The sequence below is a fragment of the Hetaerina americana genome, unplaced genomic scaffold (assembly GCF_022747635.1).
Source record: "Hetaerina americana unplaced genomic scaffold, ioHetAmer1.1.p SCAF_8, whole genome shotgun sequence".
NCBI classification, from domain to species: domain Eukaryota; kingdom Metazoa; phylum Arthropoda; class Insecta; order Odonata; family Calopterygidae; genus Hetaerina; species Hetaerina americana.
This window is the reverse complement of record NW_027287427.1, coordinates 19,504,965-19,518,891: the sequence shown is the minus strand read 5'-3', so window position 1 is coordinate 19,518,891 and position 13,927 is coordinate 19,504,965. Positions and strand designations below refer to the sequence as shown.

Below are 13,927 nucleotides of genomic sequence, written 5' to 3'. Positions count from 1 at the left end.
TTAACCTGGCATGATACTCTCCTGTTGGCGTGAAAAACGTGCTCACATAATATTGAAGAACAGTAATTGAAAAATACCGTCCTCCAAATACTTTTCAGTTTCTTAAACTTTATATTGGTTCTGAGGCCAGACAAAAGCTTAACAAAATATTAAAGAATTCTCTTAACAATTCAAAATATATTTTTAACAAAACCTTGCTTTCCTAAACGATGGACAGATATTTTTGGCATTCCCGAGGGGACGAAAGGCAGTTGCCGAAATATATAAACAAAATCTGTTAATGATTTGTTTATGAATTAAAAATACTTATTCTACCAGTCATTCTCAAAATATTGAAAAATATCACAATTCAACCCACATCTCGACAATCTCTTGAATTTAACATGATGAAATTTTTTCGATTTTAAATTTGACGTATCTTTAGAATCAAGTTCCATTCACAATTATTTCCATAAGCTATAACTATATGCATCACAAACTGACACAAAACTTTGATTAATTCTTAGCAGAATATTAGCTACACTTTTAAAGGTTCCTCTATAAATCTCAACTCAAGTTTATCCGTCTGGTACGTAAATTATAAAAATTTCTTAAGTTGGAGTTTTTACGATAGAAGAGCACGTTTAGATTTTTACTGGTAAAATTACGTTTAGAGTTTCTCATAACCTATTTATCTAGAGATAATTTTATCAAAGCTAGGTGAATGATAGTAATTTTGATGTGGTGAATGCAAAACTAAAAATTCATCATGCATCGAAAACTCAAACACCTGGAAAACAACACAATCATTTTCTCAATTTGATAATCTTTTTTTACAATATAAAACACTAAATGGGATATGAAATTACTACCTATCACAAGGATAAACTGAACAAAATTACAATCTATTGAAAATAAGCACAATAACTAGAGAGGAAAGATTTTTTCAATTAGATCACGATATATTTAGAGCTGTAGGCACGCTTATTCCCAGCACTAATCAAAACCTACCTTAACCTACTCTTAATGCTAGCAGATTGAAATACCCGATTATTCACTTAAGCACAAATCTGTTTACGTGATTAATTACTATTTTAAATCTCATTTAATCCTTCAGAATTCATTATAAATTGGATTCTTTCAAATACCTATTTATGGAGACTTTCCCCGATTTGGTATAGAGGTGTAGAGGGAGAATGCATAAAAGCGCATGGGGAACCGAGGGTAAAAAATAATTTATTTAATACGAGTGGGATTGGAATTGGAATGAAAGAAGGCGCCAAATCGTTCCGATTAATTTCTTTCGATACAGCAAAATAAGAGAAGAATGCGAATTGCCGATTGAGAAATGCGCGCCCCATATTGATCGGTTATATACGCTTATACATGTATATATAACATATATGTGTGTATGTTCAAACATAAAAATACTTCCTCGACCGGGACATGAACCACGGATCTTTCGACTTACCGGGCCGATGTTCTAACCTTTGGTGGGTGAAACAACTCGCTAACGCCATCTCCTGACCAAAGAATCGGGCCACTTGGTTGCATAAAAAATCCCCCGCAGACGTTTCCTCGGTAGGTCAAAGTAGTTAGCATCGGCCTTGCATACTGAAAGATCTGTGGTGTATATACGAGGGTCATCCGGAAAGTAGTACCCGTTCGTGAAATAAAGACACAAAAGTAAATATTAACAAACATAAAAAAATTTATTTGAAAGAGGATACTTTAAACTACTTCTCAACATAATCTCCAAGCAAATTAAGGCATTTGTCATAACGTGTGACAAGTTTCTGTATTCCTGCTGCATAGTCCTTCGCCGCCAGCTCATTGAGATACGCGAGGGACCCATCTTGCACAAATTTTTGCATAATGCAGATGGTGTTTAACAATTTCATGAACAATTGTTCGAGAAACATTGGGAAAATGCTCACAGATGTCATCAATTGTGACGCGCCGATCGTTCCTCACGAATTCGTCAACTGAGCTCACCAGTTGGTCTGTAATGACAGACGGTCTCCCCGAACGCTCATCGTCGTGTTTGTTCCCCCTCCCCATGTTGAAGTTGCGACACCACCGCCGAACAGACGACTCGTCCATTACATTGTCTCCATACACCTCCTTTAATTGGCGATGAATATCACATGGGCGAACGTTTCTTGCATTGAGGAATTTAATCACTGCCCTCACTTCACAACTGGCGGCGTTCTCAATTTTTTTAAACATTGTAAACAACCACAGAAACAACACAGGCAATGCTAGCGTCACGCAACTTGGCTCAGAGAAGGCAGACAAGCCACTGAAGCTATCTGACCTCGTCCAGCGGCTACTCGCGTCGTCAGCACTTCATGCGGCACGAACGGGTACTACTTTCCGGATGACCCTCGTGTATATATATATATACATATATATATATATGTATATATATATATGTATATATATATATATATGTATATATATATATATGTATATATATATACATATATATATATGTATATATATATACATATATATATATATGTATATATATACATACATATATATATATATATATATATATATATATATATATATATATATATGCTTCTATGTATATATTTGTGTAAAATATATATACGTGCAGAAAAATATAAATATATATATACATACATACATACACATACACCTAAATCAACATATACAAACCCATGGAGTTTTGTTTGAAAATGGTTTCACTAAACTCTTCAGGTTAAAAAAAATTGTTTCCTCTGTTGAGGACAATTTTAAAGCATTATAAGAGAGTATAAAATATGCAATCGTCATCACAATAGGTAATATCCGCGATCGAGAAATATAGGTATTCGCGAACGCTTGTTTTGCAACCGATTTCATGAATTGTTAATCATAGAAGTAGTTTCAGGGGAAGCGACCGACAGTTATGGTCGTTTGCGCCATTTGGGATTGATTGGAAAGAAAGGGTGGAGAGAAACCCAGCGCTGGTATTAGCCTAATCTAAACGAAAGGCGTCATGGAGTCCACATTGTAACGCCCAATTTGACGGACGGCGTACTTACCCAAAGTGGTCTCAACAATGTAGGGATCGGGATACCTCTGAAAAATATTTCCCTTTTCCAAGGTTCGAAACCGAGCTCCCTCGGTGGGAAGCCAGAATGTTAGCCACAACACCATCCCGATCACGAATTCCAATGGATAAATCTTTGATATTTTAAATTAACTCTTGGAAGATAGTAAGAAAAATATTCCAACGAATATGATACGGATCACCAAATAAGTCAGCTCTAATCTTATCAAAACGTAATTAAGGACTTAGCGAATTTAGCATGAATTCGCATTTATAGTAAAGTGAAGTGTAGCATTATAGATAAAATTGCATGCAGTTAGCATTTGATAACGAGTTTTTCAAATTATAATGTGGCTCAAGGTGGTTCGTCCAAATCGACAAAATATTCTCTCAATTTGAGCCAGGTTTGTATTTAATTTTTGTGTCTTACTCTTTGTTTATTTATATTGAGTGGAAAAACTATTCGGTGTATCATTTCATGTGTTCAGAGCATTAATTTCATGGATGGTGTTTGTTTATTCGAGTTAATTGGGATTGTAGAAATTCTCTGCCCCAAGGTACGTCGGTATATTTCTTAGAATGAAATGAGAATGGAAGCCATTATTTTAACACATAGTCGTATCAAACAATGACCAGAGTACCATCAAATGAACGCCATCAAGTTATATTTGCTCCGCATTACATTCAATATCGCAAGACAAAGTGAGATTTAAAGGAAAATGAAGGTGTTTTGGTAAGGAGGGAAGTCTGGGTGAAGAGGGGAAGTGTTTTCTGACGCAAGGAATCGAAAAGGTTATCACTGGTCAGGAGTAAATACACTAAATACCAAGGGCAAATTTTTAAAAGGGAAGGGAAAACATGGATTATAAAAGATGTGCAAAAGATGAGTCAACGGGGTTATATTTAGCAATGTAAAACAATAGAGACCGAGTAAGTGAATGAATCTGTTACAATTATAATTATCATAAAATTTCCATAAGATACACTCACAAAGGTGTAGACCATACATTGAAAATTGAGTTTGAAAATACTTTGGTGATAGGCTTTCAGCATGTGTATTAAAAGAAACCAAGACCGCTTTTTTCGGCAATTCGGCATTGCCTATACGTTTCAATGAAGGCTATCGATCTGTTTCTTCTACGTACTTGTACTTGTATAAAATTAAAATAATTCACAAACACGCTACAGCTCTAACAGCTGGTTTCGAAAAATAATTATTGAGGGAATCAGGGAATAGAACGGGCTGTACTGCACGAGAGATTGCTCAATAACAACGACGTTGGGCACCAATTTTTGGGAATTACTGATTCTTACTTTGGTCAATTAGTGGAAAGAAAAGAAGTCTTTTAGAACATTTCCGTCGCAATAATTTCTCTAGTATCTTAAAAATAAGTCCAAATCTTTTATTTAGGTTTCTACTCATTTAATTCTCTACCATGGATTCCATACACTTTATGGAATCGACTTATTTTCCCTGTGGACTTCACCTCCTGATTCCAATACCACTAAGAAGACTTCTGCATACTATTCTACTTCCCAAATTAGTGGACCATTTCGTGTTTTTGACTAAATCGTCCAACCTGAAGGTTAAATTAAGCCCTCCTATTTCATGAATTACCTCTAGATCCTTCTCATAACTCTGGTTTTCATGTTATGCATACAAATAATTCACGAGATGACCTTACGATACTTTTATCATTGGCTGCAATTACTTGACTAATTGTAACTTCCCTATTGATGAATTTAACCCATTTAATTAGATCCTTCTTTATCTCATCTCTAAGTAAAGTTATTTCTGTCCTAATAAGTATTCCCATTTAGTTTATATATAAGTTAAAAAGCACTTTTGGCAACGTGCAACCAAGTTATAAACCCTCACCTTATTCTTCTCAATCCTAATTTCGATTCGCTACCATCATGTTCAGCTTAATTCATATGCGTTTGAAATAAATAGCGCATACTTTCAGTTCAGTCTAATATTTTGAAATACTTTAAACGTCTGGGTTTAATAACTCCGCCCAAAAACCTTCACGAAATGCCATAAAAAAATAAAAATAATCTTTAATCTCTACTGGTTTCCTCATTGATTCTCTAGAGAAATGAGTAAATTGAAATTTTAAATGTCAATAAAAGTTAACTAATCAAGATACAAAACACTCCCGGTTACAAGGATTTGAGAAAATGCACCAAAATGATCAAATTTAACTTACAATAATAGGGGTTGAAAAAGCATAAGAAGGAAAGGCGCGGTCATATTGGACAACCAGTATGAAATCTAAGCACTATAGCATAAAGAAGTTTGCATACATTTCAATTGCATTGTTCTATGAAAATACGCGTATTTAAAACATGTACAATATTGTGCAGGATTAGTGGGCTATGTTCTATTCAAGACTTTTTGGGTCATCCTAGGCCCAAAAAATATAGTAATTTTTTAGGGAAGCAAGTTGAGGTTATTTCAACGTTAGTGGTAAGTAGATATTTTGGCAGCAAGCCGGATTACAGGGAGGAGATATAGGGTGGAGAGCAATTCAGTTCCAGCTGTAGTCTGCTCTTAATGCACACCGTAGCAGCTCTATGTTGCACCCAAAGGGATTCGGAATATCACAGAAAATTAACTGTTAGCGAGGAACTACGATGTGGAAGTAAGTTCGTCCGTCGCCTTATCAGTCTGAGCCGCAAAAGAAGAAAAGAGGGTAAAAATTAAAGAAATGAACATGCAATGGAATCAAAAGGAAGGAAATAAACGGGCAGGGATAGTGATATTTTTCTACCAACAGCTGATTAATAGTAGGTTCTCTATCCGTGAGCAAAATATCAGCTAAATTCCCAGATATTGCAAGTCAATTGCATTAGTACTATTGGTATTCTACCGTTTAAGGTAGGTTTAGGATGGGCACAGACTATACACCATTTTTGCGAGACATTTCTTTACTTCTCCTATTTCGGTTCACCTTGTTACTTGGGGAAATCAATTGAGGTAGTTTGGCCCGTTTCCTTCCCTGTTGGCGTATGGCGAAATGTGGAGGAAGTATAAAGAAAAAGTCAGAACGGAAAGTGGAGACAACAAAGCGAAGAAGGAAAAGCAGATGCCGCCCTAATCGAAATATGTACACCGCGGAAAGGGAATTTAGGCGCTCCCTGCGATATGGCTTTCTGAGCATCTATGTCGAGCCCTTCTCATAACATGCGGCTTCTCTAAGGTCGGATTTTATCCACAAAGAGATTTGATTTATTTACACAGGTTTTGTTCTATGGAGAGGCCAATGTTCTCGGCCTGACTTGTGCCTAGGAAATCGAATTATTTCGTCCATGACTGAATTTTTTTCGTCCAGGAAACAAATAGCATAGCAAAAAAAGTCCAGGACTAATTCTTTAAAAAAATCCAAATTTGTGAGAGTAATCATAATTCTCATGCTTCAAGATGAAAGAAACATTCACCAAATGTATTTATGTGTCGCAATGCTACGGGCTAACTAAAACATTTATCTAATTCAATAGCCGTTCAACATAATCGAAAACGCGCATATTTCTCTTAAAGTTTTCATCAAAGCGGTTGAATAATTCCAACCATTTACAAAAGCTATTTATGAATAATTCATTATTCTCAAATAGAACATGTTCTGCGTTAGATTTTGTTTTAAATTCAATACAAATTCCTGTGCACTACAACTATTTATAAAATATGTCACATTTACGATATATCCAATAACAATATCTGTACCAAAATAATTTCAACATTTTAGATATAATTGAATATTAAAATAAGTAAGATAGCGTCAAATACTGCTTCAGCATAACATGGTACATCTCCTATATGCAAGTAGTTGCTGAAAAATCTTAAGAGAAAAATAGTCTCTTAATGAACTTAAAAATTAATATCATTAAATAGTATTCTGAATCAGCAAAATTAGTTACCCTTAATGGTTAATACACGTAGTTAACAATGCACTTAAGCACAGAATTTGATTAGATCAGATGATAATGATATTCTAAATAAGTTATTCTAAAAATGATAATATAAATATAATTATACATTTAAATATAAGCATTTAGCATTGTGGTGAACTCAACACAAAGGTGCATCAACATCTACGTGCAGAAGTTTTACTAACCTAAGAGCATAAAACCCTCTGAAATGTTTTGTTTATTGTACCCTATATACCCTACGAAGCAATTGAGCTGCGCTCCGTTTCCTCTAAATAGTGATGAACAGGTGAGAATATTCCAAAGGAGGTCGCGAGGGGGCAGAGCTTTAAGTACTTTTGGGCATGGAAACAAAAATGTGAGTTACATTATTGGAAGCATATAAGGTGACAAACTAAACCGATTTTGACCAAATCTTAACTGCTCCTTGGGACCAATACAAATATTTTGATCAACGGTATACATTTTTAAAGGGTAAATCCTCATCATTGACACGAGCATTTCACAGAATGTTTTTTTATTTTAATTTCATAACATGAGCCAATACAAGATTTTCAGGAAACGGAGCATTCACGTAATTTAATTCTTGCTCTGTAGATAGGCGAGAGGTTAAATTGCGCGCATTTTGATCCTGTTAAGGAAACTGCAATACTGCTGTGATTACGTGAGAAACATTTTGTCCAACTTTCGCCATATCCATGCCATTTATTTACTTACACAATCACAAGGAAAATTCCTTTTTTAAATTTTTATTATGATTAAATCCCTTAAACTCTTCTTATACCTATCGTAATCGAAAACTTACGTATTTAATCCAACCATTGATTTACACATATATTTTCTGTCCGGTATAAATCAATAAATTGAACAGATGTACCAGCGAACATTTCAGCATGCAACGTGGAATACTGTATATTCCACCAAGAATATTGCTAACCCAAAACTAAAGTGCATATTTCATCAATTTAATGAATTAGATGCATAAGTGGATGGAAAGCATATGGTGAATTTAACATCAGCGTTACGCCACATTTAATGAAATTTATCATTACTTTCGTTAACGATTGCTACCGTGCAATGTCTGCAGGGAATTCTAACAATTAAATGCTTTTCAAAGATACCTACACTAAAATGTGAAACTTATAGCTAAATACTCAAAATATGTTGATTCTAATCTGCACTTCATTGTGAAAAATTCATTATATTCTTCCTTTGAATTAAAAATACATTCTCCTTGAGATTTTTCAGGTGTTAAAAATGTAAATAAAATTAGAACCTTTAAGGTCCACCTTTATCAAAATTAATTTATCCCTTCAATTGGGCTCAATAAAATGTATTGCCGTGACAAAGCAACGTCAATGCCGGAAGTGGGATTTGAATCTGTAGCCTTCCAGTTATTTTTGTGCGCCGTCGACTGCATGGGGTAGGTCAGTTCATTTTATTTCCTTAACTGCATTGAAGAACCTTCTCAGTGAATGGATTTATTGCAACCATTAAACTTGAAGGCATTTCACAAATATAGAGTGGCTGGAGTTAGATACTTAGTTAATTATTGTATTAAAAGTTACATTGGACATCTACTTAGGACTTATATGGCCGTGTTGATAGAGATATTATCAGTACTAATGACCTTTCATTAAAACTATGAGCTTAGTTTCATTCGGTTAATACTTTTAGGGAGACAAATATAATCCCCACTGGATTTGCTTTAATGAAACCTCTGACGTAGGAACTACGACGCGGTTACGGCGGTTAGCTGAACGGAAATACCTTAATCTCACTCACCCGATCCTCCCATGCCCAGAAGGAGTGCGTTTCCGTGCGGCTGCATGAGAATCCTCGCTATTCTGGCTACGTGGCACAAGGCATCTTGAAAAAACACGAGATTCATTGGAGCACGTGAAGTTGAATTGTATTCATCAAGGGCGAGACCAAGAATACGCCTGGCCTGAAATGGAAAACAGCATGTTTTCAGCTTATCTCTAAGAGCCTCTGAGTTCTGTGGACAAATATGCGCACAGCCGAGCACCAGGAAATTATGGCCTAAGACAAAAGACGGGTTGAGAGTTTCTCTCAATGCGAGAACGTGAGATTGCATCCGTGTCCCTGTATTACAACGAACTCCACCCAGAGTCAACCATATAAAACTACCAAATTTTAAATATATCTTTTGGAATTTTAAAGTTTTTGATTTTCAAACTAATGTTTTCATTTATTGGAAAATACGTTTAGATCGGTTTTTCTGAATGTACCTTTATTAGATCTCTGTAAGTCCAACATTGAGTCCACAATCAATAGTCGTGGAACTACTCCTGAGAAGATCTAAAAGAAAAGTGATCCTATTATTACATTACAGATTCAGGGGTGATGAGTTGGAACTGTTCCATGAAAACTAAGACGAACACTTACAATGTTTCACTTAATAAAGATTCATTTCCAACTAGCTTCAATGTACTGCATCCTTTTCAAGTAAAATGGCTTCACTTAAAAATAATAAAGTACATCGAAACTAGTCTCAAATAAATCTTTATTAAGTGCAAAATAGTCTTCGTCTCGGCTATTGCGGTCCTATTATTATTACTATCATTAGGTTTTCTACTGTTTAAAGTAAGTTTTTGATGCACCGAACTACCTAATAAATATCTTAGCCCCCCTACGAAAACACAACCCAGCAACCCTACTCTATAACAAGACCATCTTCATCTCAGTATACTTCCTTCCTCCCTTTATTCCGTCTAACATCCCTATCCTATTTCAGCCCCTTTCTCGCTTGCCTACCATTCTCCCCTCCATCACAGTCTTCAACATCCCACTATCGATCAATATGCTTTTCACCCATCTTCCCTGTCTCCTTATGATTTCTCCCGACACTCTTCTCTTCTTCCCCACCATACCTAGCACTTCCTCTTTAGTTTTCCTTTCTCTCCTCTTCAAATTATTCATTATTCTCCACACCCACATTTCAAAAGGCTCCAATCTACGCCTATCATCCTTTTTTAAATGCCATGTTTCTGCACCGTGCGTAACCATGCTCCATATCAAAGTTTTAACAAGCCTTTTCTTAACATTCTTATTTGATTCCCCAGTCAGCGATTCCCTGCTTCTAAAAGCTTCTTTTCCTAATGCAATTTTTCTATGTCCCTACTACTATACTATTTTTGGTTGAAACACTTCCGCGATTCGTAAACTGCTCCACCTCATTTGGTCCACATCTTCCAAAGCCTCTTTAATCATTTTCTCCACACGCAAGTTGAACAGCACCAGTGATAATGGACGACCCTGCCTCACCCATCTTCCTAGCACTACCCATCCGGACTCTCCGACCCCACTCGTACCTGAGCAGTTTGAGACGTGTACAGGTCGGGTTAGGCGGATTAGCCCTCCAATCTATTCCTATTTTCCAGCAATACGATATTTTCATTAGTTTTTCCCAATTTACTCTACCAAGTTACGCCGGAAACCATCAATTCCACCAAACGCTTTTTCAAAATCTACAAAATAGGCAAATACGATCGCATGGTATTTTATATTACTCTTAATTAGTGATCTCATTACTGCAATGGCGTCACGCGTGTCTCTCTCCTTCCTGAACGCAAAATGTTCATTCCCTAAGTATTCATTTACCCTGTTCTCCATCCTTTTGCTGATAATTCTGAGAACCACTTTAGCCGTGTGAGAAATTAAACTTATGGTTCTGTAGTCTTTGATGCAGCCTTCACCTTTTTTGAGATAGGAAAAAACACTGATCTGACGAAGTCTTCTAACCAAATTCCTCCCTCACAAATGCTAAGAATTATTAGTCCATATAGACTATTCCTCCCACATTTTTCTAAACCTTTTAGTAGTTCGGCAGAAATGTAATCAACCCCCACGGCCTAATTTGTTTTCATTTCCCTCATTTCACATCCTATCTCACCTTCGAGTAAGCCTGGGTCTAAGCAATCTTTATCTACGTCATTACTATCTAACTATGTTTAACATTGCAGACCTAAGATTTTTACCATACAATTCTTCTATGTTATTCTCCATCTCTCTTCGATATTCTTTGATTCAACTATTACATTACCCAACCTATCTCTAACTGTTAACATAAATCCTCCCTTCTTACTTCCCGATAGTGTTTTAACCTTCTTGTATAGCGCAGCAAGCTCACGCTTCATCTACAAAATTCTCATATCCTCGCACTGCGTTTTCTAACACATTCATTTTTCTTTTACTATTACTTGTTTATTACTTTTCTCAATTTATTATTCAACTATTTTTCTCTCTTGCCACCAAACTCTGTGTTCATATTCTTCCATTTTCTTCTCTCATCTATCTTTCAAATCATCTCATTCTTGATCCATGGTTTCCTTGCCCTTTTCCCATTAACAATACCGATAGTTTCTTTTGCAGCTTTCGATATCCTTTTTTGATGCATCTCCAGTTTTCCTGGAGAGTACTCCGCTCCTTTCCCTCTATGATGTTTATCTCTAAAGCCTGCTGACACTCATTCCTTGTCAATTCAGTTAATACTCGTACATTCCATTTCTTAACCCGCTTCCACTGCTTCATCTTTTTGGATCGGGCCTGCAGCATTGGGAACACCGAAATGATATATGTAGACTCAATTAAATACCTAGGCGTCACCCTTACTCACGCTCTCTCCTGGGTGAAACACATACGGGAAATATGTGGAAAAGCTAACAAATGGTTAGGGTTTACGTATTAGAAGAGTACTAGGCAAATTTAATGAAAAGGTCAAATAGAAATGTCATCTGTCGTTGGTTAAGCCTCATTTAGAATATGCTGCAAGTTTATGGGATACTCAAGAAGTTTGATTGATTGCCGAATTGGATCACGTGCAGCGTTGAGGAGCGGGATTTGTTCAACGTTGTAATGATGAACTTAGTAGCGTATCCAAAATATTAGAGCAGCTAGGCTAGGAATCACTAGTGGAGCGAGGGTCAAATTACAGACTGAAGCTCAAGCATGAATTGGAAGGAGGTCTCTTGAGCAGTGATGTTAAAAAGGTATTATTGCCCCCATCGTACTAGAGTGGGAGATATCATTTTAATAAAATTAGAGAGATTAAGTGTATAACAGATAGATTTAAGATGCCATGTTTTCCACGAACGATAGGGGATCATAATAACATTGTTCGACCAAGGTAGGGTCATGTACAGATAAAAATTAATCCGGTGTGTATTCACCCTCTGCCACACCCCCTGGTGGCGGCTTGCAGGGTACATAAATAAATAAATCTAACCGATACCTTTCAGAACTACCTGGAATTTTCCATATATACCATCGCAATTTGTAGGGTCTAAACCAACTTTATGTGATAACGAGCCCGTGTCTCCTATAGAACTCAAATGCTTTCTCCCCGTGGTAATTCCTCGAACCTAAACTGTAATTTCCCACCCCATCACCATCTCTTCCTTCGCCAACCGTCGCGCTCCAATTCCTAATCACTATCAAATGTTTTTCCCCAGAAACACACGCAATTGTGTCCTCTAACTGATCGTATATCCCAAAAACATCTTCCTTCTTATGATTACTTGATAGCATATATAATTGAACAAAGATCAATTTCGTCGGTTCCGCCTCTATCTCTACCTGTAATATTCTATCTATTGCTTGATCTACGTTCACCACGCTTCTTCCTACTTTTTATTCAATATTATTGCAACCCCTGGTTGGGTCTCGTCCCCCCTGCTGTTTATTACTCTATAAATTTCACTCCAAGTAATTCCCGCTTTCCTTCCATCTCACCTCGCATAGATCTAAAATATGTATATTTCTTCTTTCCAACTCTCGCTTAATAGGCTCTAATTTTCCTGTCCTCAAAATTGTCCTAAAATTAACAGTTCCTATTCTAACTAAATTGGTCTTATTCTCCTGCGTCTTCTGTCTTGCTGCGGTCGGTTTTTCTTCGCAAGGTTTTCGTGGGATGACAACCGCGGAAGCCTTACCTCTCCCGCCACCGGGAACGACACACGGCCGATTGGGCCGAGCCCCGTAGCTGCCAGGACTCATATTATCTATATTGCCCATCATTATGTTCTTGAGAGTGATAATTTAGGTGGTTTCCCGTTACCTTCCTCAATAGTGTTTTAAACGTGATAAGGTCCCTCAATAGCCGCCCCACTGCGGTAAGACGCCTTTGCAGCCGCCTCACTGAGGAACAGACTCTGCGTAGACTACTTTTCGTTTGACTCCTAACCTTCGACCTTTCTAGCTTGGGTGAATTCTACGTGGAATAATTATCATTGCTCCCGCCAGCACAGCTCTCGGGGTCATCGGAACGCACAAGCCAAGATTGTAGTCCATAGGAGGGAGAGTTATTATGTATATTATATAAATGATATTCTATTAAAAGTTAAAAAAAAGAGAATTCAAATTTAAATGCCTTAAAAAGCCAATTAAAATTTATATCTGCCATAAAACCGCTTATAGTGCCTATAATCAGTGCTTAAAATATTAAATAATTCCATCATAAATTGAGAGTTACATAGTTATTCAGCAGCAACAAAATAATAATTTTTAACAGCAGGCATTTATTTTGAAAGAAAATACAATATAAGTTTTATTAAGTACAAGCTTTATTGGCGAACCAACCCTGAGTGGCCATTCTGGGTTTTAATTTTTTGAACTCCGTATATTATTATTCATATCAATTAATTCTATTCATAATTCAAAGAAATGCATGAATGGTAATGATGAATTGGATAAAAACGTTTTTTATCTTTGATAAAATAACAAATTTTAATTAGACTGCATTTATTGACATGGATATTGCAAATGCAATTTATTATCCAACATTAATCCGTCGTAAATATATAGAGAGCGCGCTAAATAAATAGCTGACTCCGTGGATTGCGTTAATTAAAAATGCTATGAAATAATTTGGGAAAAGAAAATAATTTGTTCTTGCAAATAAATATTATTATGCCAGGCCTAGGTTTCGACTTACAA

General features: G+C 36.3%; 1 protein-coding gene across 1 annotated transcript in view; it reads right to left on the bottom strand.

The window, feature by feature from the left end:
* LOC139697949 (dynein axonemal heavy chain 1-like) overlaps positions 1 to 13,927 on the bottom strand; it is a 500,497-nt gene that overhangs the window by 163,803 nt on the left and 322,767 nt on the right. Inside the window, exon 44 of the mRNA XM_071596807.1 lies at positions 8,756 to 8,918. Coding sequence (XP_071452908.1) covers positions 8,756 to 8,918 — 163 coding nt within the window. The remainder of the gene's footprint in view (positions 1 to 8,755; positions 8,919 to 13,927) is intronic.